Raw genomic sequence first — 22,953 nt, forward strand, 5'->3', positions numbered from 1 at the left:
CGTTCGCTGACCCTGGTTACTACGAGGCGTTCGCTGACCCTGGTTACTACGAGGCGTTCGCTGACCCTGGTTACTACGAGGCGTTCGCTGACCCTGGTAACTACGAGGCGTTCGCTGACCCTGGTTACTACGAGGCGTTCGCTGACCCTGGTTACTACGAGGCGTTCGCTGACCCTGATAACTACGAGGCGTTCGCAGACTCTGGTTACTACGAGGCGTTCGCTGACCCTGGTTACTACGAGGCGTTCGCTGACCCTGGTTACTACGAGGCGTTCGCTGACCCTGGTTACTACGAGGCGTTCGCTGACCCTGGTTACTACGAGGCGTTCGCTGACCCTGGTTACTACGAGGCGTTCGCTGACCCTGGTTACTACGAGGCGTTCTCTGACCCTGGTTACTACGAGGCGTTCGCTGACCCTGGTTACTACGAGGCGTTCACTGACCCTGGTTACACACATGCTTAGTGTTCAGTGCTCTCTAACATCTCACCTGTCTCTCAGCCTCTTTCCTGTCTCTCTCTCTCTGTCCTGTTATCTGTCTCACATCAGCTTGTCCACCTTGTTGTCTGTCTCTCTATCCACCTGTCTGTCCTCTCAGCTGTCTGTCTGCAACATGCCACCCTCTTAGCCCAGCTGCCTGTCTGTCTGTCCTCATATCTGTCTTTCTGCCATCCTGTCTGTCTCTCTTCACTCTCACCTGTCTGTCCTCTCAGCCTTCATATCTGTCCTCATGTCTCTCTCTTTACTCCCGTCTCTCTCTCTATCTCTCTCTGTCTGTGTCCCCTCATCTGTCTGTCTCTCTGCCCTACTGTCTCTCTCTCTGTCCTTATATCAGTCTCTTTATCTAACTGTCTGTCTTTCTACTGTCCTGTCTGCTTCTCAGCCCCTTTCCCGTCTCTCTCACAATACTTACACCTGTCTCTCTGTCCTGTTATCTGTCCCCTCACCTGTCTGCCTCTTTACTCCTGTCTCTCTCTCTCTGTCCTTATATCTGTCTTTCTGCCGTCCGGTCTGCTTCTATAACCTCTCACCTGTCTCTCTGTCCTGTTGTCTGTCTCTCTTTACTCTCACCTGTCTGCATTTTAACCCTCCTGTCTGTCTCTCAGCCTTCATATCTGTCTTTCTGTCCTCCTGTCTCTCTCTCTCTCTATGTCCTTATATCTGTCTCTCTATCTACCTGTCTGCTTCTCAGCCTCTTTCCCCGTCTCTCTCTCTCTCTCTCTCTCTCTGTCCTACTGTCCGTCTCTCTTTCACTCTTTCACGTCTGTCTGCATCACGCTGTCTCTCTCTTTCTCTCTCTTTCTGTCTCGTCCCACCTGTCTGTCTCTCTGTGTTTTGCTGCATCAGACTCTTCTTCTTCTCTCGGTGGTTAAAAACACACATACGCACAAACACACGCACACACACATATGCACACACGCAAACACACACACACGCACACACGCACACACACACTGCACCCCATCCCATAATAACCACACCTCTCTCTCTCTCTCTCTCTCTCGGTGCAGCTGCATTCACCGCAGTACACTTCTACCCAACATGCATCACTCCCCCACATCCATCCATCCCATCATCGAGCGTCTCCACCCTTCCAACTTCCCTCCATCCCACCATCCCTCCCTCCGTCCTCCCTCCATCATCCCTCCATCATCCCTTCTTTCCCGCAGCAGGGAAACTTCCAGCCTCTCCTACCTGCTGCCGGTGTTTTCTCTTTGATGATCTCCATCTCCGGGGTTCGGCTCGGTTCGGCTCGGCTCGGCTATTGTCGGCTCGGTTCGGCTGTTCTCAGCTCGGTTCGGTTCGGCTCGGTTCTGATCTGCTTGGCTAAAAATCCACCTGCCTGCTTTTTCCCGCGTCCTACAAACGTCGAGTCCAGAAGAGAAGTGATCAATCAGCTGCTGATAGATCAATACCCAGCGCGAGACAGTCAGAAGAGAGAGGAGAGAGAGAAGAGAGAAGAGAGGAGGAGGAAGAGGAGGACGATGAGGAAGAGGAGGAAGAGGAGGGAGGCACCGGAGATGATGAAGAAGAACAGGAAACAATAAATTAAAAGGATTCCTCCTCGTTTTGTTTTTTTTCCCTCCTGCGGACGTTTTGAGGCTCGTGCGTTCACCTGTCCGTGTCCGCGCGCTACTGCTGCTCCCTGTCTCTCTCGCTCTCTCTCGCTCTCTCTCTCGCTCTCTCTCTCTCTGCACGCGCCGTGTTGCTGCAGCTCGAGCCAGGAAAGCACAGGAGTGACGTCACCGTCCGGAGGAGTTTTTAAGGTGACATGAAGATGAAGAGGAGGAAGAGGTCAAATTAATTATTATCATTTATATGAATTATTATTATTATTTATTCTTATAATAGTATATAGAAGTATTCACTTCCTTTAAATTTAACTTTTATTTTATTATAATATTTTATATTATTATTCAAAATCACCATAATCTTTATTGTCAGTAATATGTACAACGAAATTATTATTATTATTATTTTAATATTATTATAATCATTATTTTTTTAAATTATCATTATCATTAAATTATCATTATTATTATTATTATTATGTATATTTTTAAATTTTTTATTCCTTATTATATAAATACTTTTATAATCATTATTTGTATTGTTTTGTACCTGCTGTTGCTTGTTGTTATTTGTTGAATAAAGTTTTCTTAAAAAAACGTGATGATGATGATGATGATGATGATGAAGTCAAACTAATTATTATATTCAGCTCTTTTTATTTATTCTTGCTATTATTTATTTTAATGTTTCTGTCATTGCATGAGTTTTTATTTTGTATTAAATATTTTTAATCTCATCAGCAGCACTGTGTTGTTGTACTTTTAAAATAAAACATGAAGATGATGATGATGATGATGATGATGATGGAGTTTTTATTATTATTAATATTAAACAGTTTTTATTCATACAGACATCATGACACCAACATCATTACATCACACAGACACGATAACAACTATTTATATATGAAAATTATAAATAAAGATAAAAGGTAATATTATATAAATGATAATCTTCTATAATTCAGCTTTAATATAAGAGAGAAACTTATTAAAGCTCAGTGTCATCTTCATATGTTTGGACAAGTCATCTTTGTTATTGTCCATAAATAAATAATGTTGATGATGATGATGATGATGATGATGATGATGATGATGAAGATGCTATCTGTGTTACAGTATAATATAATATCAGGGGTCAAAAGGTCAGGACTGATATTTATCTAACTAACTGAAGCTAAAGCTTCTTTTCTTCCATTTTGCTGACAATCACACACACACACACACACCTACACACACACACACACACACCTACACACACACACACCTACACACACATACCTACACACACACCTACACACACACACACACACACCTACACACACACACATACCTACACACACACACATACACACACACACACACACATACACACACACACACATACCTACACACACACACACACACACACACACCTACACACACACCTACACACACACACACACCTACACACACATACCTACACACACACCTACACACACACACACACACACACACACACACACACACACACCTACACACACACATACATACACACACACACATACACACACACACACACACACACACATACCTACACACACACACACACACACACCTACACACACACCTACACACACACACACACACATACCTACACACACACACACACACACACATACCTACACACACACATACCCACACACACACACACACACCTAAACACACCTACACACACACATACCTACACACACACCTACACACACACACGCACACACCTACACACACACGCACACACCTTCACACACACACACACCTACACACCCAAACTCACACACCCACACACCTACACACACACACACACACATATACCTACACACACATACCTACACACACACACACACATACACACCTACACACACACACCTTCATACACACACCCACACGCACACACCCACCTTCACGCACACACCTTCCCCCCCCCCCCACACACACTCCCTCCCCCCCACACACCTCCCCCCCCCCCCCCCCCTTTAATAAGGAACGTGATGATGATCCATTAGAGACAGAACGAGCTGACTTCAGCAGTTTCTCATTAACACAGATTCTTTATCTCAGCGGGAAAGATAAAAACTCCTCTGCTCTTCTTTTCATCCTCCTTCCACCAGCTGGCACTTCTTAATATCATCACTTCTTCATGAGCAGCAAAGTGTTTTACATCATTTACATAATATAACAAGTTAATTTATCTTTATAATCATAAAATATGAGATAACAAAGAGACGTTTTGTCCTTGTGGAAGCAGCAACTTATATAAATAAGTGTTGGTAAGATGATGAATGAATAAATCAGTTAAACTAGATTTAAAAGCAGAAAGAAAGAAAGAAAGAAAGAAAGATAAAGGAGGAAAAATAAAGAAAGAAAGGAGTTAATAAATATAAAGGAGGAAGAGGAGAAAGAAAGAGAGATAAAGGAGGAAAAAGAAAGAAAGAAAGAAAGAAAGAAAGAAAGAAAGAAAGAAAGAAAGAAAGAAAGAAAGAAAGGAGTAAAGAAATATAAAGGAGGAAGAGGAGGAAGAAAGAAAGGTAAAAGAGGAAGAGGAGAAAGAAAGAAAGATAAAGGAGGAAGAGGAGAAAGAAAGACAAAGAAAGATAAAGGAGGAAGAGGAGAAAGAAAGAAAGAAAGAAAGAAAGAAAGAAGATAAAGGAGAAAGAAAGAAAGAAAGATAAAGGAGAAAGAAAGAAAGAAAGAAAGAAAGAAAGAAAGAAAGAAAGAAAGAAAGAAAGAAAGAAAGAAAGAAAGAAAGAAAGAAAGCTTCTTCCACCCTAAACTTTCTCTGATTTTCTGCGCTGTCAGTGAACGCATCACATTAAAATCCTTCCAGGAAACACTTCCGTACTCTGAGGAGCTGAACGCTTTCAGAGATAATACAAACATCATCGACCCACACACACACACACACACACACACACACACACACACACACACACACACACACACACACACACACACACACACACACATCATCGACCCAACGTTAAGCATTAAGACATTAGAGCAGAGAGGATGATGACATCACCAACATGAGACTGAGTTAAACATGTGAAACTAGAAGAAGGAGGAAAGAAAGAATGAAAGAAAGAAGGAAAGAAAAGAAAGAAAGAAAGAAAGAAAGAAAGGAGGAAGAGAAAGAAAGAAAGAATGAAAGAAAGAAAGAAAGGAGGAAGAGAAAGAAGAAAGAAGAAGGAAAGAAAGAAAGAAGAAGAAAGGAGGAAGGAGGAAAGAAAGAAAGAAAGAACACGAAGTAGGAGGATGAGAGAAAGAAGAAAGAAGGAAAGAAAGAGAAAGGAGAAGAAGAAAAGAAAGAAGAAGAAAGAGAAAGGAGAAAGAGAAGAGAAGACGAAAGAAAGAGGAAGAGGACAAAGAAGAAAGAAAGAAGAAAGAAAGAAAGAAAGAAGAAAGAAAGAAGAAAGAAAGAAAGAGGAGAAAAAGAAAGAAAGAAAGAAAGGATGATGACATCACCAACATGAGACTGAATTAACCATTTAAAGTGTTTCCCGCCTTTATTAGTGATGACACTGGGATATTTCTGAGGGGATATTTGCAGCGTTTCAGGCCGAATCGCAGCATATGGTGATGATGGATGGGCTCTGGTTGGCACGGCGACCGGTGTGATGGTGGTGAGTAGGAGGAAGAGAGGAGCACTGCAGGAGACAGACGGGGAGGAAGAGAGGAGGAGAGGAGGAGAGGAGCACAGGTGGAGGAGGACAGGTGCTGAGACAACAGGAAGCTGGAAAAGACATAAAGGAGAGGAGAGAAGAGAAGAAAGGAGAGGAGGAAGAGAGGAGGAAGAGAGGAGAGGAGCGCAGCAGGAGACAGACGAGAGAAGAGAGGAGGACGTGAGGAGGAGAGAGGAGGAGGAGAAGGGAAGAGGAGAGGAGGAGGAGAGAGGAGGACGTGAGGAGGACGAGGAGGAGGAGGAGGAGGAGGAGGAGGAGGAGAGGGGAAGATGAGAGGAGGAGAGTTTTTCACCTGCATGGAAGGAAGTCAGACAGATTTATTTTATATTGGTTAATTTATTTCTTAGTCTAAGTTGTATTTATATTATTTAGGATTTAAATTAATATTCAGTTAAGACTTTCACTTTATAAAATGCCTTTAGAAAATAAAAAGGCACCGTTCTGGACAAAGTTTCTATGTTGTCGTCCTCCGGGTCAAATTGACCCCGTCTGTTTTGACTTCCTTTTTTCTTTCCGTCTGTCCTCCCTCCTTCCTTTCCTTCCTTCCTCCTTCCTTTCCTTCCTTCCTCCTTCTCTCCTTTCCTTCCTTCTTCCTCCCTTCCATCCTTCTTTCTTTTCCCTTCCTTCCTCCCTCCTTCCTTCTGTCCTCCCTCCCTCCCTCCTTTCCTTCCTTCTTCCTCCCTTCGATCTTTCCTTCCTTCCTACGTTCCATCCATCCTTCCTTCTTTCTTTTCCTCCCTGCTTTCCTACGTTCCATCCATCCATCCTTCTTCTTTTCCTCCCTCCTTTCCTACGTTCCATCCATCCTTCCTTCCTTCTTTCTTTTCCTCCCTGCTTTCCTACGTTCCATCAATCCTTCCTTCCTTCCATCCTTCCATCTTTCCTTCTTCCTTCTTTCCTTGACTCGAGGACAACAGGAGGGTTTAAACACCGGCACTGTTTCATAAGTACCGGTTTGGCACCGGTATCGGATAAAACCTAAACGATACCCAACCATAATTATCTCCGCTATGCAGATGACATCGTGATTTACGTATGTCAGAAAATGACTCTGATGTCACAGCGTCTCCTAAACAAGTGGATGCAGCTACGTTTTAATTTAGTTAAACAGACAAAAACACAGAAAGCCATAAATACAACCTGATTAACTTCCTGTCGTCCTCCCGGGTCAAACTGACCCTGTCTGTTTTGACTGTTCCTTCCTCCTTCTCTTTCTTCCCTTCCTACATCCCCTTTCTTCCTTCCTTCCTCTGTCCTTCTTTCCTTCCTCTTTTCATTTCTCCATCCCTCCTTCTTCTGTCCTTCCTTCCTTCCCTTCTTCCATCCCTCCTCTCTTTAATCCCTTCCTTCTTACATCCCCCTTTCTTCCTTCATTCCTCCCTTTCTTATTTGCTCTGTCCTTCTTTCATTCCTCTTTTCATTTCTCCCTCCCTCCTTCCTCTATCTTTCATTCCTCCCAACCTCCTTTCCTTCCTTCCTCCTTTCCATCCTTCCCTTCTCTCCTTCCTTCCTAAGGAAAGGTCCTTCCTTCGTCCTCCCTCCTTTCCTTCCTCCCTACCTCCCTTCTTTCCTTCCTTCTTCCTCCTTTCCTGTCTTTCCTCCCTTCGTCCTCCCTCCTTTCCTTCCTCCCTACCTCCCTTCTTCCTCCTTTCCTTCCCTCCCTCCTTTCCTTCCTTCATCCTTCCTCCCTTCCTTCCTTTCTCCCTAGCTCCTTTCCTCCCTCCCTTCCTTCCTTGCCTTGAGGACACCAGTAGGGGTTAAAGGTGAAGCATGATGATAAACAGACAGAAACAAACAGACTTGAGACTTTCTGGTTAAAAGATTTATCATGACTCTACTGTACAGTGAAGTAAAGTGGAGAACCTTTACAGACGGGGGGGAGGAGCTGCCATCTGAAGGGTCAACCCATCTAAAGTCAACATTTGCATAAAGAAATCCATCATCATCATCATCATCATCATCATCATCAGAAGTTTGATAAAGCAGAGCAGCAAGATACAGAGAAAATAAAAACTCACAGTTCAAAGGTTCCTAACAAACAATCAACAGAGAGAGAGAAAAGTAAGTAAGGTCAAAGGTCATGAAGCTCAGAAGAACAACACGTTGATTACATTTCCACCGAGCAGGAGTGTGTGTGGCACTTGGATGGTGTGAAAAACCTCGGAGTGTGTGTGTGTGTTAGTGTGTGTGTGTGTGTGTGTGTGTTAGTGTGTGTGTGTTAGTGTCCTACTGTCCGTTTCATTAACCCTCCTGTTGTCCTCAAGTCAAGGAAAGAAGGGAGGAAGAAGGGAAAGGAGGGAGGAAGGAAGGAAGGAGGGTAGGTGGGAGGAAGAAAGGGAGGGAGGAAAGGAAAGAAGGAAGGGAGGAACGAAAGGAAAGAAGGAAGGAAGGAGGGAGAAAGGAAAAGAGGAAGGGAGGAAGGAAAGAAAGAAGGACAGAGGAAAGAAGGAAGGGAGGAAGGGGGGAGGGAAGGAAAGAAGGAGGGAAAGGAGGGAGGAAGAAAGGGAGGAGGAAAGGAAAGAAGGAAGGGAAGAATGAAAGGAAGGAAAGAAGGAGGGAGGAAAGAAGGAAGGAAGGAAGGTAGTAGGGAGGGAGGGCGGGAGGGAGGAAAGAAGGAAGGAAGGAAGGAGGGAGAAAGGAAAAGAGGAAAGGAGGAAGGAAAGAAAGAAGGACATAGGAAAGAAGGAAGGGAGGAAGGACAGACGGGGTCAATTTGACCCGGGATGACAACAGGAAGGTTAAACCAGTTTAGTGTCTATTAATCTTAATGCTACATGATGTGTGTGTTTGTGTGTGTGTGTACTTCTGTCTGTGTGTGCGCATGTCTGTGTCTGTGTGTGTGTGTGTGTACACCTCTGTGTGTGTGTGTGTGTGTGTGTGTGTACTTCTGTGTGTGTACTTCTGTGTGTGTGTGTGTGTGTGTGTGTTTTCACTAATTGCACTTGAGGATGAGGATATGAGATCACATTGCCGGTCAGATTTCTGCAGGATTATTATTATTATTTTTTTGGCATTATTTCTGGAAATGTTTTGGGACTGAAAACAGAAACAGAAACAAACCGGAGTCGACTCACGTTCAACAAAACCAGCTTGAAAGGTTCAAGGTGCCAAAAAAAAAAAGGGAATTTAAAGCTCCAACAATCAGCTCATCAGCAGGAAACTAACTGTAAACTATGTGATAATTCTCCGGCTGCAGCTTCACAAACATCAGATTTTTGACTCTTGACCATAGACTGTATATATAATGTCAACAGAAGAAGCGATGTCAGCCCTTTGGTGCTAGAAAGACTAACGTTGAATGATATCCACGTGATTTATGCGACTGAAACAACTGAAACCTCATAATAACTTCAGCTGGACTTCAAATAACACCTGAAAACATGTGAAACTGTAGAAAAGACTCATTTACTTCGTCTTCGTACCGAACTGACTCAACCTGAGGAAAGGAAAGAAGGAAGGGAGGAAGGCAAGGAAGGAAAGGAGGAAGAAGGAAGGGAGGAAGGCAAGGAAGGAAAGGAGGAAGAAGGAAGGAAAGGAGGGAAGGGAGGAAGGCAAGGGAGGGAGGAAAGAAGGAAGGAGGGAGGAAGGAAGGATGGAGGAAATAAGGAAGGGAGGAAAGGAGGGAGGGAACGAGGAAGGAAGAAGGAAGGAAGGGAGGAAAGGAAAGAAGGAAGGGAGGGAGGAAGGAAGGAAAGGAGGGAGGAAGGGAGGAAAAGAGGAAGAAGGAAGTAAAGGAGGGAGGAAGGGAGGAAAGGAAAGAAGGAAGGGAGGGAGGAAATAAGGAAGGAGGGAGGGAGGGAGGGAGGGAGGAAGGAAGGAAAGGAAAGAGGGAAGGGAGGAAGGCAAGGAAGGAAAGAAGGAAGGAAGGGAGGAAAGCAAAGAAGGAAGGAAGGGAGGAAAGGAAAGAAGGAAGGGAGGGAGGAAGGAAAGGAGGGAGGAAAGAAGGAAGGAGGGAGGAAGGAAGGAAGGAAGGAAGGAAGGAAGGGAGGAAAGAAGGACCAGTCAGAACAGACGACAGGAAGCTTAAACTACTGTAGAGTTTCACCAACCATCCATCAGAATAACTTTGAGCTGGTTTAAGTTGAATCAGAGTCGAAACCATTAAAACACAAAACAAATAAAAACACAAATAAAGCAGCTGAGCAGAAAAATAAAAATAAAAACATCAGTCAGGTTTAAAAACATCAACATCAACACATGAGGTCATTCAGATACAGTGAAGCTTATTGAAATGTGCAATCAACATAATAAAACATAACAGAGAAAAACAATAGAAGGTGAGAGATGTCAGTGATATCATGTCTAAAAAAGGAATATTACACATATGACACTTTACCAGCAGAGGAGTTCAAACAGCAGAGAACAGGAAGTGATGTCACAGTGATGCTGCAAAAAACACTGTCTGATATCTGTGTGTTTACTTTGGGAGAATGTACTGTTTGGATAAATCTTATTATTATTATAATAAAAGGTCAAATTCCATATCCATAAATTTAAATGAACAGGTAAGAAACCAACAAGAGTTCAAACAATGCATTAATTCAACAAAAAGCAATTAAAACAGTTTGTTAGTCTATGTTATTTCTTTCTTTATATAGATCCTTATCGCCCCCTAGTGGTCATGTATAGTTATAACATGTACATTTACTCTATTTTCTATTGGTTATACGAGGCCAGAATTAATATGGTTTTGTATGTTGTGTGCAAATAAACTGCTTTTTTTCTTAATAAAGACAAAAAAGTGGTAGTTTCATATATGAACTCGACCATATTTGCCGTATTTATATGTTTAATGTTGCACCGTTGGCTCCACAGATATGCAAACTCATCACTTATGTGTTCTTGTTGAGTCTGAGGTGCAAAAATACCACTGTTTGAATACATATTGATGATAATTTCACAATAACTCAGATCTTAACACAACTCATCTGATCATTAATTTAAAGCAGATGACGTTTTAACAGCTGTCACACTTTTTAAATACACGGTTTCTGCTGTTTTTTTTAAGGTTTAATTGAATAAAAGTGGAAATGTTTTATTTTAGATGTTGTATCGGAGGTGGTTTGTCTCTATGGATTGTTTAAATAATAATGATCGATTGCAGGTATCGATTGACGGGAGACGTTTCGATAGGACTTCGAATCGATTTATCTTGGTCGATACCCTAAAGACCTAACCCCAATATAAGGTGAGAAATATCCATATTTAGAGGTGGCAGTTTGGAGTGGATGGATAGACATCTAGATGGCAAAAGGTGGATTTAGCTGTTCACTTGCGGGACTGTTATTTTAAAAGTCGATACCGTGTCGAAGTATTATCGATTAATTTCTGTCGGCCGTATTTGTATCGTAGGTCAAACTTTAGGAACCTCTTCACAGGATCATTTTCGGACGTGTTTTCATCGAGCACAAGTACCTTATTTTACAAGCAACGCATTTCCAGTTTTACTTCTTTAAACCTCGTTAACTTGTTTAAGTTTTAACGGGTATTATCGGAAATCTGTGGACAATGACGAAGAACATTCACTGAGTTTAGTTAAGCAGAAAACAGCCGTCGAGACATCAACGTAAAGTCCAACTTTTCTCTGCTTCTGTCACGAAATTTTGGAAGAATAACACCAATCATCATATTCACAGTTTTCTGCGTCTCCTTCATCTGAATTTTACTTCTTATTTTAACAAACGGAGCGTTTCTAAAACAAGCTGCCGGCTGACGTTTTCCTGCAGCATCACTGTGAACTTCTGCTGCTTTTCCAACCCGTAAAAACAGCTTCACCACCATTATTCTGCAGTAAAGTGTCACCTGTCTACTGATATGATACATCATTTTCAATCAGGACGAACACAACGTCCACAATCAAGAGGAAAAGTGGTGGGTTTTTTTTTACATTCTGTGCAAAATTAGACGAAAAAGTAGTCCACACGTCATCAGTCTCTATTTATCTTCCTGTCTAAGCACAACTTATTCTATTTACAGTTAGTTTCTAAGACGTTAGTACCATCGGCCCGCAGAGGGGCTCAGACATTCCTCAGAGGGAAAGAAAATCCACCTTCAAACAGAACTCAGTTATCTTTACTCCTGGGTTTAAGACTTGTGTACGAGCCATTTGGCATCCCCAAATCCTCAATCTGGGTACAATCTAACAGAGAAAAGTCCTGTTCAAATAACTCAGTCTGAGTGTTTGATGATAGCTGAGTGGAAATGTTTTATATGTCCAAGTTTAAGTTTTAAAATCATAAAAAAAATAAAACTACTGCATATGGAAGCTCATTTCTGCCAAATAATAATGACTGAATCCTTTAATTATGATGCAATTAAGTATATATTCTTAAATTTTGATTTCTGAAACATGTTTATTTTGTCGTCATTTCTTTCATGAATAACATCTGCCACAAAAATCATAAGGCAGAAATCAGCTTCCACAGCTTGAAAATCATATTTGCAACCTAATTTTCTTTGCTTGAATGTTTAATAATTCAAACTACTTAAATATTCTGACTTTTCTTTTTTGTAATGTCCATGTGTTTTTATTCTCTTCAGCTCAACCAGCGATTACATCACTCCTCAAATGAAGAGCTGAAGTAGGACGATGACTGGAAAGTATTATTTCCATGTTTCTTAATTGAGATTTGTAACAAAACACTCTGATCTGATCAGTGTGTCTCGACTGTCTGTGAACGAGCTTCTCTTAATGGAGTTGTTGCTTTCGTCTCATTTCCAGGATCCCTGATAATTACATTAAACTACCAATAATGTAGGAAGCTGGATTCCATTTTAAAAAGGTGGATTTTCGCCTCGTCCTTCAGTTTTAAAAACAACCTGCTGCTATTCAGCTGTCTATTGAAAAGGCATTCAGCAGGTAAAAAAACACAGGGCACACAGTGAAAGAGGAGGGAAGAGGGGAAGGGAAGTAGAAAAATAATAATAAAAAATAAAAAAAATCGTGGCAGACAACTACACGATCACCTCACTTTACTCTGTGGCAGAGAAACATAAAAAAAATGTAAAAAATAAAGTTTCAGAGGAGGCGGGGCACCAGGCGCAAGAGAAGGAAGGCAGAGATAAAGGAGAAAAGGAGGAAGAGGAGGAGGAGGAAGAGGTCTGGGAGAACGTTTGTCAGTTTCAGAAAAACTTGTCGTCGATACGGAAGTGCGGTCGTGTGACGTCGTCCGGGTTGATGAAGACCGAGATGGATTTCCCAGGATTCTCCGTCACCAGCTGCTGCAGCTTCTTGGCCAGTCGGTCGTCGGGCTGGTTCTCTCCGCCGGCGTCCGACTGCGGCGACGGCAGGTTGTTGGAGCTCCCTCGCCACTGCAGTTCCACCGTCAGCCTGTTGGCGGCCTTGGCATGCTCGATGGTAGTGCGGAGGTGCTCGGTCGGATCGGAGCGCACAGAGGAGAGTTTGCGGGCGTGCAGCATGGCCGTCTCGTCCGACAAGTGCTCCAGCATGTTGCACTGAGGGATGAAATAATTGGGACACATCTTGTTGACGAGGCAGTGCTGCAAGTCATCGATCAAACCCAGCAGGAAGTGAGCAGAGTAGTCGTCCTGCGACAGGTAGTTGGAGGGGAGGCGGTCGCAGGCCCATAGCATGATGCTGCGGAGGTGGTACGGACTGATGGCTTTGGGGCGGGACAGCAGCTTGATAATGATGGCTTTACAGGCCTGGTATGCCTGCATCAGGCTGGTTGAGATGCACTTCTTCAGCTGCACTTCACTGCGAGCGAACGACAGGCGCCACTCGTTCTCCTTGCGACCTTTGAAGGAGCACGCAGGGACGAGGTAGAAGCCACTGATCACCTCCTCCTCTGTGATCTTACCATCCCAGAAGTGATTCTCCATCAGCCAGCTCTGAGCCACAGCAGGCCAGCCTTTAAATGACACCACAGGGACGATGTCGTACAGCATTCGGCTGCTGCCGACTCCAAGAATGACGGAGATGATTGTCCCATTCCTTTCCACCTTTTCCACCTTCGGCATCCCTCTCTGCGGCTTCTTCTGCACCTCCAGCAGCACAAGAGAGATGGACTGGTAGAACCAGTCGGCCACCATCGTTGGTGAGAAGAAGTAGTTGGTGGTTCCATTGATGTGGTCGACGATAGTGCAGCAGTCCTTCCACTTGTTGATGGTCACTTCGTCGAAGAGGCGGAGGCTGAGCCAGGAGTGGCCCAAAGCCGAGTGCCTCATGTCCAGGGTGACTGGCTGGTTACGGTCATGGAGTTTGAGTGCAGGGACCAGCAGGGTGAAGTCCATGTCGTAGTCTGTACCGCGGGCGTAGACGCTCAGCTCGTCCAGGTCCATATCAACCACACCCTCCCTAACGCCTCCCGACAAGAGGAGGTACTCATTGGCAACCGGGAGCTTCTGGTCCAACTTCTGGACCATTCCTGAGAGACAGAGAAGGACACACATGACTACAGGGAGAACAAGATCATATCATACACAAACACAGACATAAAGTTATGATTTTTTGTTTATGTCTCATTAAAGCATCGGTCCACTTAAAACCAAGAGCATGTCCTCGAGCAGGATCTGAACGTCAGAATTGGAGGGACAGCGCCCAAAAACAAGCTCTCTGTTTTCATTCTTCAAACAACTACTTCTGTCAGTTTTCACGTGAACAGAGAACAACACTGTGAATGTCTTCCAGGAAAGACTCAGAGTGTTCTCCGTTATTCACATTTGTACCATTTGCAGAGTCTTGCCCATCTCAACGATGGCGGGTTTTTCCTTCTGCCTACCAGAGTGTGACCATTCAGATAAATTAACATCTTTTGGTGAGGTAAGGTGGCACCTATTGTGAGTGTGTTTCAAGCTTTCACCTGACTTCACACCTAATGTTATTTTGTACAACCCTTTGACCACAGAACTGGTGCAAAAGAGAACTCACCCTCAACAAGTTTCCCCTTTGTGACACCAAAATTTACAGCCAAGTCAATTCGTTTCAATTGAATCGCCCCAATCAGAGGTCAATTAAACCATCTGCATTTCAACTTTGATGACAAAACAAACAGTCTTGGCGGAGCTATTTCATGAAGATGTGTATATGAGTTATTGCTGTGGAGACCTTTGGCGCGACTGGGTCCTTCAGATGGGAAAGGGTACAGAGGAACCGGGGCAAAATATTGGGGCGTTCGCGATTAAGGACAGTACCCTTATTTGCAGAGTCAGCGCTGGAGGAATTTGGAAGAATCTCTGCATTCACACATCCTGGCTACTGTAACATGACTACATCTGACTGTTGACACGTCTGGTGTGTTGCTTCAGGTACCATTTCCAATGGTTTGCGTCTTTTTTGATATGCTACTCTGAGGAATATAAACATGTTCTTCTACAAAATAGTTGTTTAAAACTGGACAAAGAAGGCAAAGGGCATACAAGAACTTTGCCTAAATAAAATACAGTCTATAAACTATCTGATCAATGAATAAGTCAAAAAGATTATGACCAGACATTTGATGCCAACAGTTTGGATACTGTGTGATATGTAGGCCTTTTGATCGACCGGTTTATGATGTAGACATTAAATTACTCAAAACTATGCAGTCGGTGTGTGTGTGTCGCCCTTTAGGAACAACTTACAATCTAAAGTAATAAAATAAAACATTAAAGTCTACAGCTTCCAAAAGGTTGGTTTGAATCACATCTGACACTTGGCAGAGGTAGAATTTACTGCTGCTCGTTATTTGGTGGATCATGATGATGTAAGTGTTGCTTCTTCTGTCTTTTAAGGTCTGTTCAGATCATAGACTGTAAGAAAATCATAGACTGTCCATATAAGAAATGAACGTAACATCCGTGACGTCACCCATTGGTTTGTGGACTGCTGCTCGGAGGCCAATAGTATCGGATCTGAGCAGCGCCATCTTGAACATTTCAGGTGCATGCTGGGAAAATAAAAACAGGGATCCTACTTATATGGGCATCAGGAGGGGCATGAGGCGCCCTCCTGAACCTGTGAACCAATCAACCTGTCAATCACGACGTAGCCACGCCCTAATGCATACCCTGCTTTATCGTCACATATAAAATCAGGGAGGCCAAAATGTCCCAAATGAACATCATACTGCATTGAAGAAGGCTTTAAACTAGCGATTGACACCATAAACACATTTTGAAAACGTTTACTGTGGTTAGAAATCAAGTGAGAAGTTGGTGAATTCTCCATTGACTTGTATAGAGACGGAAGTCCTTTTGACACCAAAACGGTCGCCCCCCTGGTGGCCTTTTGACAGAATGCAGTTTTAGGTTACTTCCGCGTTGGCCTCATTTCAGAGGACCGGAGCTCCCCGCCTGGTTCAGATCCACTAGAGTCTGGATCAGGACTGATTATTCTCTGGTCCATCGTGGAAGAGTTTATATTTTCCTCTGGTCCCTGTCACATCCAATCTCTTTTTAACAAAGACTAATTTATGCGAGTCGAGTTTGGGTGGGTTTTGTTGAGGTCTGGACCGTCTGACAGGTCATTGTGTTCAACAGTCGGACTGGAGCGGTCTGGTCCAGTTTTCTGCTCCACTGACCTAAAAGTGAAAAGACACAAACACTTTCTGGCCGGCGGCAGCATTCCTGTGCTGAAGTGAGGTGGACAGACTCTGTTTGTTTCTCTGTTTGTCAGAAAGTGTTTGGACCAGACAATCACCAACAGACTCTTGTTTTCACTCTTTCCTCTTTCAACAGCTTCATTTTACAGAATCTCACTTTAACCTCAACACATCAGGTACACTCTGATATTATTAAAAAACAGGCTCAGTGCAGATTACGAGAACGAGGACCAAACTAAAAACGACTTTATTCCCTGAAGGTTATCCTTTACACAATGCCTTTATCAGCCTTTAAAAGCTCTTTCAGGGTTCTACTGAATGTTTTAGAAGCTCTTTTGTTTCAGCAGCAGTCAGATTTCTTAAGGAAAGCACTTTTAGTTGTTGCTCTGATCCACTGCTGTAGATCATGTTTCTATTTGTGTTTTATCTATTCGATTGTATTGTTCGTGTTGTTGTAAGTATGAGCTGTTTGGTGGCAAATGAGTTTCTCCTTTAGCGGATTGATAAAGTTTCTCTAATCTAATTATAACACATCAAAAGCAATACAGACTCTGAATTCTGCCTCTTAACCCTTCATTTCTGCATCTTGCACTGAGCTGCTGGGAACATTGTGATTATTATTAATGCGTAATATATCGTCTGTATGTCTGTTGTTGCTGTTCATACTGGTCTGGATGTTGTTTTCCATGTCGAACCAAGAACAAATTCCACTGACTCTGGTCAAACGGTCAATACAGGGATCTCCATGTTCCCAAACAACTAAACCCAACCAATCATCCGACAGTCAAATCATTGATCAGGTGATTAATCAGACATCATGACCTCAAACTGCCGTCAAACAACAACCAAACTAACAAACAGTTTGGGACCGACTTTGGGTTCAATTTGGGTTAATCCCGTAGTGTTTGTGCCCAGTTTATAGTTCATTAACCTTCGTATTGTCCTCCCGGGTCAAATTGACCCCGTCTGTTTTGATTGTTCCTTCCTTCCTCCTTCCTCCCTCCTTCCTCCCTCCTTCCCTCCTTCCTCCCTCCTTTCCTTCCTTCTTCCTTTCCTTCCTTCTTCCTTCCTTCCTCCCTCCTTTCCTTCCTTCCTTCCTCCCTCTCTTGACTCGAGGACAACAGGAGGGTTAATAATAATAATAATAATATGTCTCCTGATTGGCTGCTGACAGCTTACGGTTACGGGTCGTTTCGGACATCTCCATGACCCCAAACAACAAAAGCCAACCAATCATCCGACAGTCAGATCATTGATCAGGTGATTAATCAGATATCATGACCTCAAACTGCCGTCAAACAACAACCAAACTAACAAACAGTCTGGGACCGACTTTGGGTTCAAATTAAACCTGTGTGTTGTTGTTATAGTTCATTAACCTTCCTGTCGTCCTCCCGGGTCAAATTGACCCCGCCTGTTTTGACTGTTCCTTCTTTCCTCCCTTCCTTCCTTCCGTCTGTCCTTCCTCCCCTACTTCTCTCTTTCTTTCCTCCCCCCTACCTTCCTCCCTCCTTTCTTCTTTCCTTGCTCATCTCTGTTTCTGTCACAGTGAAGGAATTTTAAAGACTGTAACATTAACGCATATCTACTTGATTTGACTCATTCGGACGACTGAAGCTTCATATTAGCTTCAGATCAACTTTTTAATACATTTCTACACAGAAGGAGGACTGTGGATTTAGTCCTCCTTCAGTATGAACAGGAGGAATCATTACAGAGAGATAAACACACTAGAAACGTTGTGAACTCGTCCTTGAGACGTTCAACCCATCAGATCATTTCTGCAGCAGCCTGACAGACATCATGTTGAGCTTTTGAGACGTTCTTTGACAGATTTCATCAGTTTTTCCCATAGACTGTCTATACAATGGACGTAACATCCGTGACGTCACCCATTGGTTTGTGGACTGCTGCTCGGAGGCCAATAGTATCGGATCTGAGCAGCACCATCTTGAAAATTTCAGGTGCATGCTGGGAAAAATAAAAACATGGATTCTACTTATATGGGCATCAGGAGGAGCATGAGGCGCCCTCCTGAACCTGTGAACCAATCAACCTGTCAATCACCACGTAGCCACGCCCTAATGCATACCCTGCTTTATCGTCACATATAAAATCAGGGAGGCCAAAATGTCCCAAATGAACATCATACTGCATTGAAGAAGGCTTTAAACTAGCGATGGAGACCATAAACACATTTTGAAAACGTTTACTGAGGTTAGAAATCAAGTGAGAAGTTGGTGAATTCTCCATTGACTTGTATAGAGACGGAAAAATGGCCGCCCCCTGGTGGCCTTTTGATAGAATGCAGTTTTACGTTACTTCCGCGTTGGCCTCATTTCAGAGGACCAGAACTCCCTGCCTGGACGGCGCTCTGCAGTAGTGTTTATTCATCTCTGAGTTTAATCTTTCAGGCGCTGACTCCTGCAGGTAAAGAAGTCTGTAACTAACGATTCTTTTATTATCTCTAATCATTAATCAGGTGTTTTGTCAATCCTTCAAATTAAAGCAAAATATGTAAAAGAGCTTTTTTTGCATCATACAGAGCTTTTATTTTCTGTTTGAGTGAAAAACAAACAGTGAGATCATGACGTCCTTAAATGTCACTTCATTATTTTAAAGTCTGACTCCAGCATCACATCATTAAACTGATAAATAACAGCTGTGATGTGTCAGATGATAAATATCCAGAGAGAACGAGACAGACGTGATGTTAAAATATTAAAACTGTTTTCATCATGCAGCTGCTGAATGTTTCAGATTCAGACAAACAGAAAGAACATTTCTCTGTATCAGTAAAGTACAAGTACCTCAAACTGTACTACAGCAAAGTACAAGTACCTCAAACTGTACTACAGTAAAGTACAAGTACCTCAAACTGTACTACAGCAAAGTACAAGTACCTCAAACTGTACTACAGTAAAGTACAAGTACCCCAAACTGTACTACAGCAAAGTACAAGTACCTCAAACTGTACTACAGTAAAGTACAAGTACCTCAAACTGTACTACAGTAAAGTATAAGTACCTCAAACTGTACTACAGTAAAGTATAAGTACCCCAAACTGTACTACAGCAAAGTACAAGTACCTCAAACTGTACTACAGTAAATATACTCAGTTATTTTTCATCACCGCTGCTCTCACAGGTGTCTGTATTTAACCAGGGGCCTTGAACTCATCATGCTCTCCACCTGAGTGGCTCTCAGCAGGTGAAGCATCTACAGGTGAGTTTACAGGTAAATCAGCTTCAACACAGGAGGAGAAATAACAGTGATTACTGATTCATCATCGCTGCTGTTTACTGTCCAATTAAACCTTTAAAAATCACACACACACACACACACACACACACAGTAATACACACAGTAACATACACACACATACATAGATTAACACACACACACACACACACACACACACACCTGAGACTGAACACACACCTGAGCCTGATGCTCCGTTACATCAGAGGCATGATGTCAAACATTTAGTTTCACAAGCTCAGACTTTATAGACACACACACACACACACAGTAATACACACACACACACACACACACACACACACAGTAATACACACACACACACACACACACACACACAGTAATACACACACACACACACACACACACAGTAATACACACACACACACACACACACACACAGTAATACACACACACACAGTAATACACACAGTAACACACACACACAGTAATACACACACACACACACACACACACACAGTAATACACACAGTAATACACACAGTAATACACACAGTAATACACACACACACACACACACACACAGTAATACACACAGTAATACACACACACACACACACACCCAGTAACACACTCACACCCGTGTGTGTGTGTGTGTATTACTGTGTGTACGTGCAGGTGTATTACTGTGTGTGTGTGTTACTGTGTGTGTGTGTGTGTGTGTGTATTACTGTGTGTATTACTGTGTGTGTGTGTGTGTGTGTGTATTACTGTGTGTATTACTGTGTGTGTGTGTGTGTGCAGGTGTAGTCTGCAGGGCGTCCCCCCTCCCCGTTACCGGAGACAAACACCGTTACCCCTCCCCTCCCTGGTGTGTGTGTGTGTGTGTGTGTGTGTGTGTGTGTGTGTGTGTGTGTGTGTGTGTGTGTGTGTGTGTGTGTGTGTGTGTGTGATGCTCACCCAGCATGGAGAAGATGAAGTCCTTGGCCGTGTGTATCTCCAGGGCTCGCTGGTCGTCGTACTCCCGCTGGTCGTGCTTGCTGAACTCCTGGATGAGCCGGTTCAGATCCTCCATGCGGGCCGCCGACCTGAAGTCGAGCTCGGGGCCGCCGGGAGGGAGCCTCGCGCCGGCCGCCGTGGGGCTGTTCCCCGCTGAACCGGCCCGACCGGAGAGAGCAGGGGCCGCCATCAGGTTACTGCTGCTGCTGCTGCTGCTGCTGCTGGGCTGATCCGAGCCGAGCCGAGCCAGGACAAACACAACCACCGGAAACACCTGCTGCACTTCCGATGCCCTAAGCCTTTCAAAGTAAAAGAGATTGTTTTTTTCCTTCTTTGTGGATTTTTTTTGAGGCGGTTTGCTTCTTAAATGTGTAATTAGCGCCTCCTACTGGATTATATAAGACTCCATCCTGCTGTCTACTATAGTCAATTCAATAATACAGTGAAGTACAAGTACCTCAAACTGTAATACAGTAAAGTATAAGTACCTCAAACTGTACTACAGTATTTATTTCAGGCAGTTTGCATCATAAATGTGTCATCAGCGCCTCCTACTGGATTAAAATAACACTCCATTTTACTATCTACCTTAAAATATTATAGGCTATATAATATATAATAATATAATAATATATATAATATAAAATAAAATCTAAATAGCATGATAAATGGATCCTGACCAGTATTATTAGCCGATATTGGCCCATCACTGATATATCAGTATCAGCACATATGTTGATGTAAAGTTTTATAGGCAATATTTTATACACATTTTATTATTATTATTAATTCAAGTTTGAGATATAATACACATAATGTGTATTCATCAGTCAGGCTCTATCTAATAATAAATGAGTAATATATTCTGCTATTAAACTTAAGTTATTATATATGAAACAAAAATAAAATAAAATAAATTGAGAAATGTTGATTGATTTGCTCTGATTTTATTTTACTTTGAAAGTTATGTGTGCTGTCTGTCTCAGTGCTTCCGGTGCGACTTTTTAATCCTAGGACGGTGAAGTCATCATCCGCCCTACTCTGCCTCTGATTGGCTGATATCAGTTAGATTTAGCTATGAGGAATGTGATTGGTTGAGGTTATGACAATAACAACAAGATCAGCCAATCAGAAGCAGAGCAGGGCGGCACATGACGTCACCATCCTAGGTTTAAAAGTCCTCCCGGAGCTCCGGTGACCCGGTACCGATCACCGCGCCGGGGTCACCGGGCTCCAACATGGCGTGGAGGAGCTGCTCTGTCCTGCTCAGACTGACCGGAGACGAGCTGCTCCGGAGCTCCGTGAGGGGAGGCAGGTCAGTGAGTGTAGCCGGAGGAGAGGGCACCTTCCCCGGCTAACAGACAGACCGAGCCCCGCTGTGTGGAAGTAGCATCGTTAGCTTCAAAGACCGTTATATTTAAACGGAGTGCTAGCAGCAGGCTAACTGAGCTAATTCCTGCTTAGTTAAAGCCACAAAAATATAAAATACTACATAATAACTAAAAGCTCTGCATGCAAAATAATATTTATTATATTCATATTACTGTCACGTTATATTGTGATACATTATATTTATAATAATATATAAAAATATAGTTTAAATGCTTAAATAAACCTGATGTTTACATAAAAAACCTTAATTTCCGGGATGTTTGGCTCCACCTATCAGCTTCCTGAATAACTGGAAGTGTTAAAGTTATTATCAAGAAGGAATTTATATATTTAGATATTACAAGTGAGGCTAGGGTTATAAATAAGTATTATTATCAGTGTGTTCAGTAGTCTGGAGCATAGTTGATGTAATGTGGTCTGGATGGAAAAAAGCAGTGAAGGTTTGAGATCATTAAGAGAAAATGCTAGAATAAAAATGAATAAAACTCAGGGTTATGATACGCTTTGACATCTCCTGTCATACTGGAGTATTAGATTGTGAAGATGTTTTAATACTGAGCAGATAATGCCACAGCAGTAAGACTGAAAGCAGTTCTCCATGAGTAAAGACAATATGCTGCAGTTAAAATGCTCTACTGATCATTCTCATTTCATCTTCCCCGTATTTGTTCAATTTTTCAGTTCATGAATTAGCTTGAAAATGACTGAATAGCGCCATCTACAGGCATTATGTCACTTTTAAGGTGGACCAGTGAATTCCAATCAGAACCCAACTTCAGCCTCTCGTCCTTCTGTCCTTCCTTCCCTCCTTCCTTCCTTCCATCTTCCTTACCTGTCTTCTTTTCCTTCCTCCCTTTCTTCCTTTCTTCCATCTTTCCTTCCTTCCTTCTTTCCTTCCTTCCTTTATTCCTTTCTTCTGTCCTTCTTTCCTTCCTTCCTCTCGTCCTTCTGTCCTTCCTCCCCTTCTTCCTTCCTTCCATCTTTCTTACCTGTCTTCTTTTCCTTCCTC

The 22,953-nt window shown here is 42.9% G+C and overlaps 2 protein-coding genes across 3 annotated transcripts in view; one reads left to right on the forward strand and one right to left on the reverse strand.

The window, feature by feature from the left end:
• Positions 1-12,842: 12,842 nt before the first annotated feature.
• LOC133980006 (nucleotidyltransferase MB21D2) lies at positions 12,843-20,814 on the reverse strand. The gene is made up of 2 exons (XM_062418564.1): positions 20,514-20,814; positions 12,843-14,177 (listed from the first exon to the last, which is right to left on the reverse strand). Exons 1-2 carry the CDS (start codon positions 20,740-20,742, stop codon positions 12,913-12,915), a joined length of 1,494 nt encoding a protein of 497 aa, XP_062274548.1. The 5' UTR covers positions 20,743-20,814; the 3' UTR covers positions 12,843-12,912.
• Positions 20,815-21,757: 943 nt separating this feature from the next.
• The window catches only part of parlb (presenilin associated, rhomboid-like b), an 83,864-nt gene continuing 82,668 nt past the window's right edge, over positions 21,758-22,953 (forward strand). For both annotated transcript variants that reach the window (XR_009925143.1, XM_062418582.1), the window contains exon 1: positions 21,758-21,867. Coding sequence is in view for 1 of the 2 variants with exons in the window: in XM_062418582.1 (XP_062274566.1) it covers positions 21,791-21,867 (77 nt within the window). In the remaining variant the exon portion in view is untranslated. The remainder of the gene's footprint in view (positions 21,868-22,953) is intronic.

This window comes from Scomber scombrus, chromosome 5 (genome assembly GCF_963691925.1).
Source record: "Scomber scombrus chromosome 5, fScoSco1.1, whole genome shotgun sequence".
NCBI classification, from domain to species: Eukaryota; Metazoa; Chordata; class Actinopteri; order Scombriformes; family Scombridae; genus Scomber; species Scomber scombrus.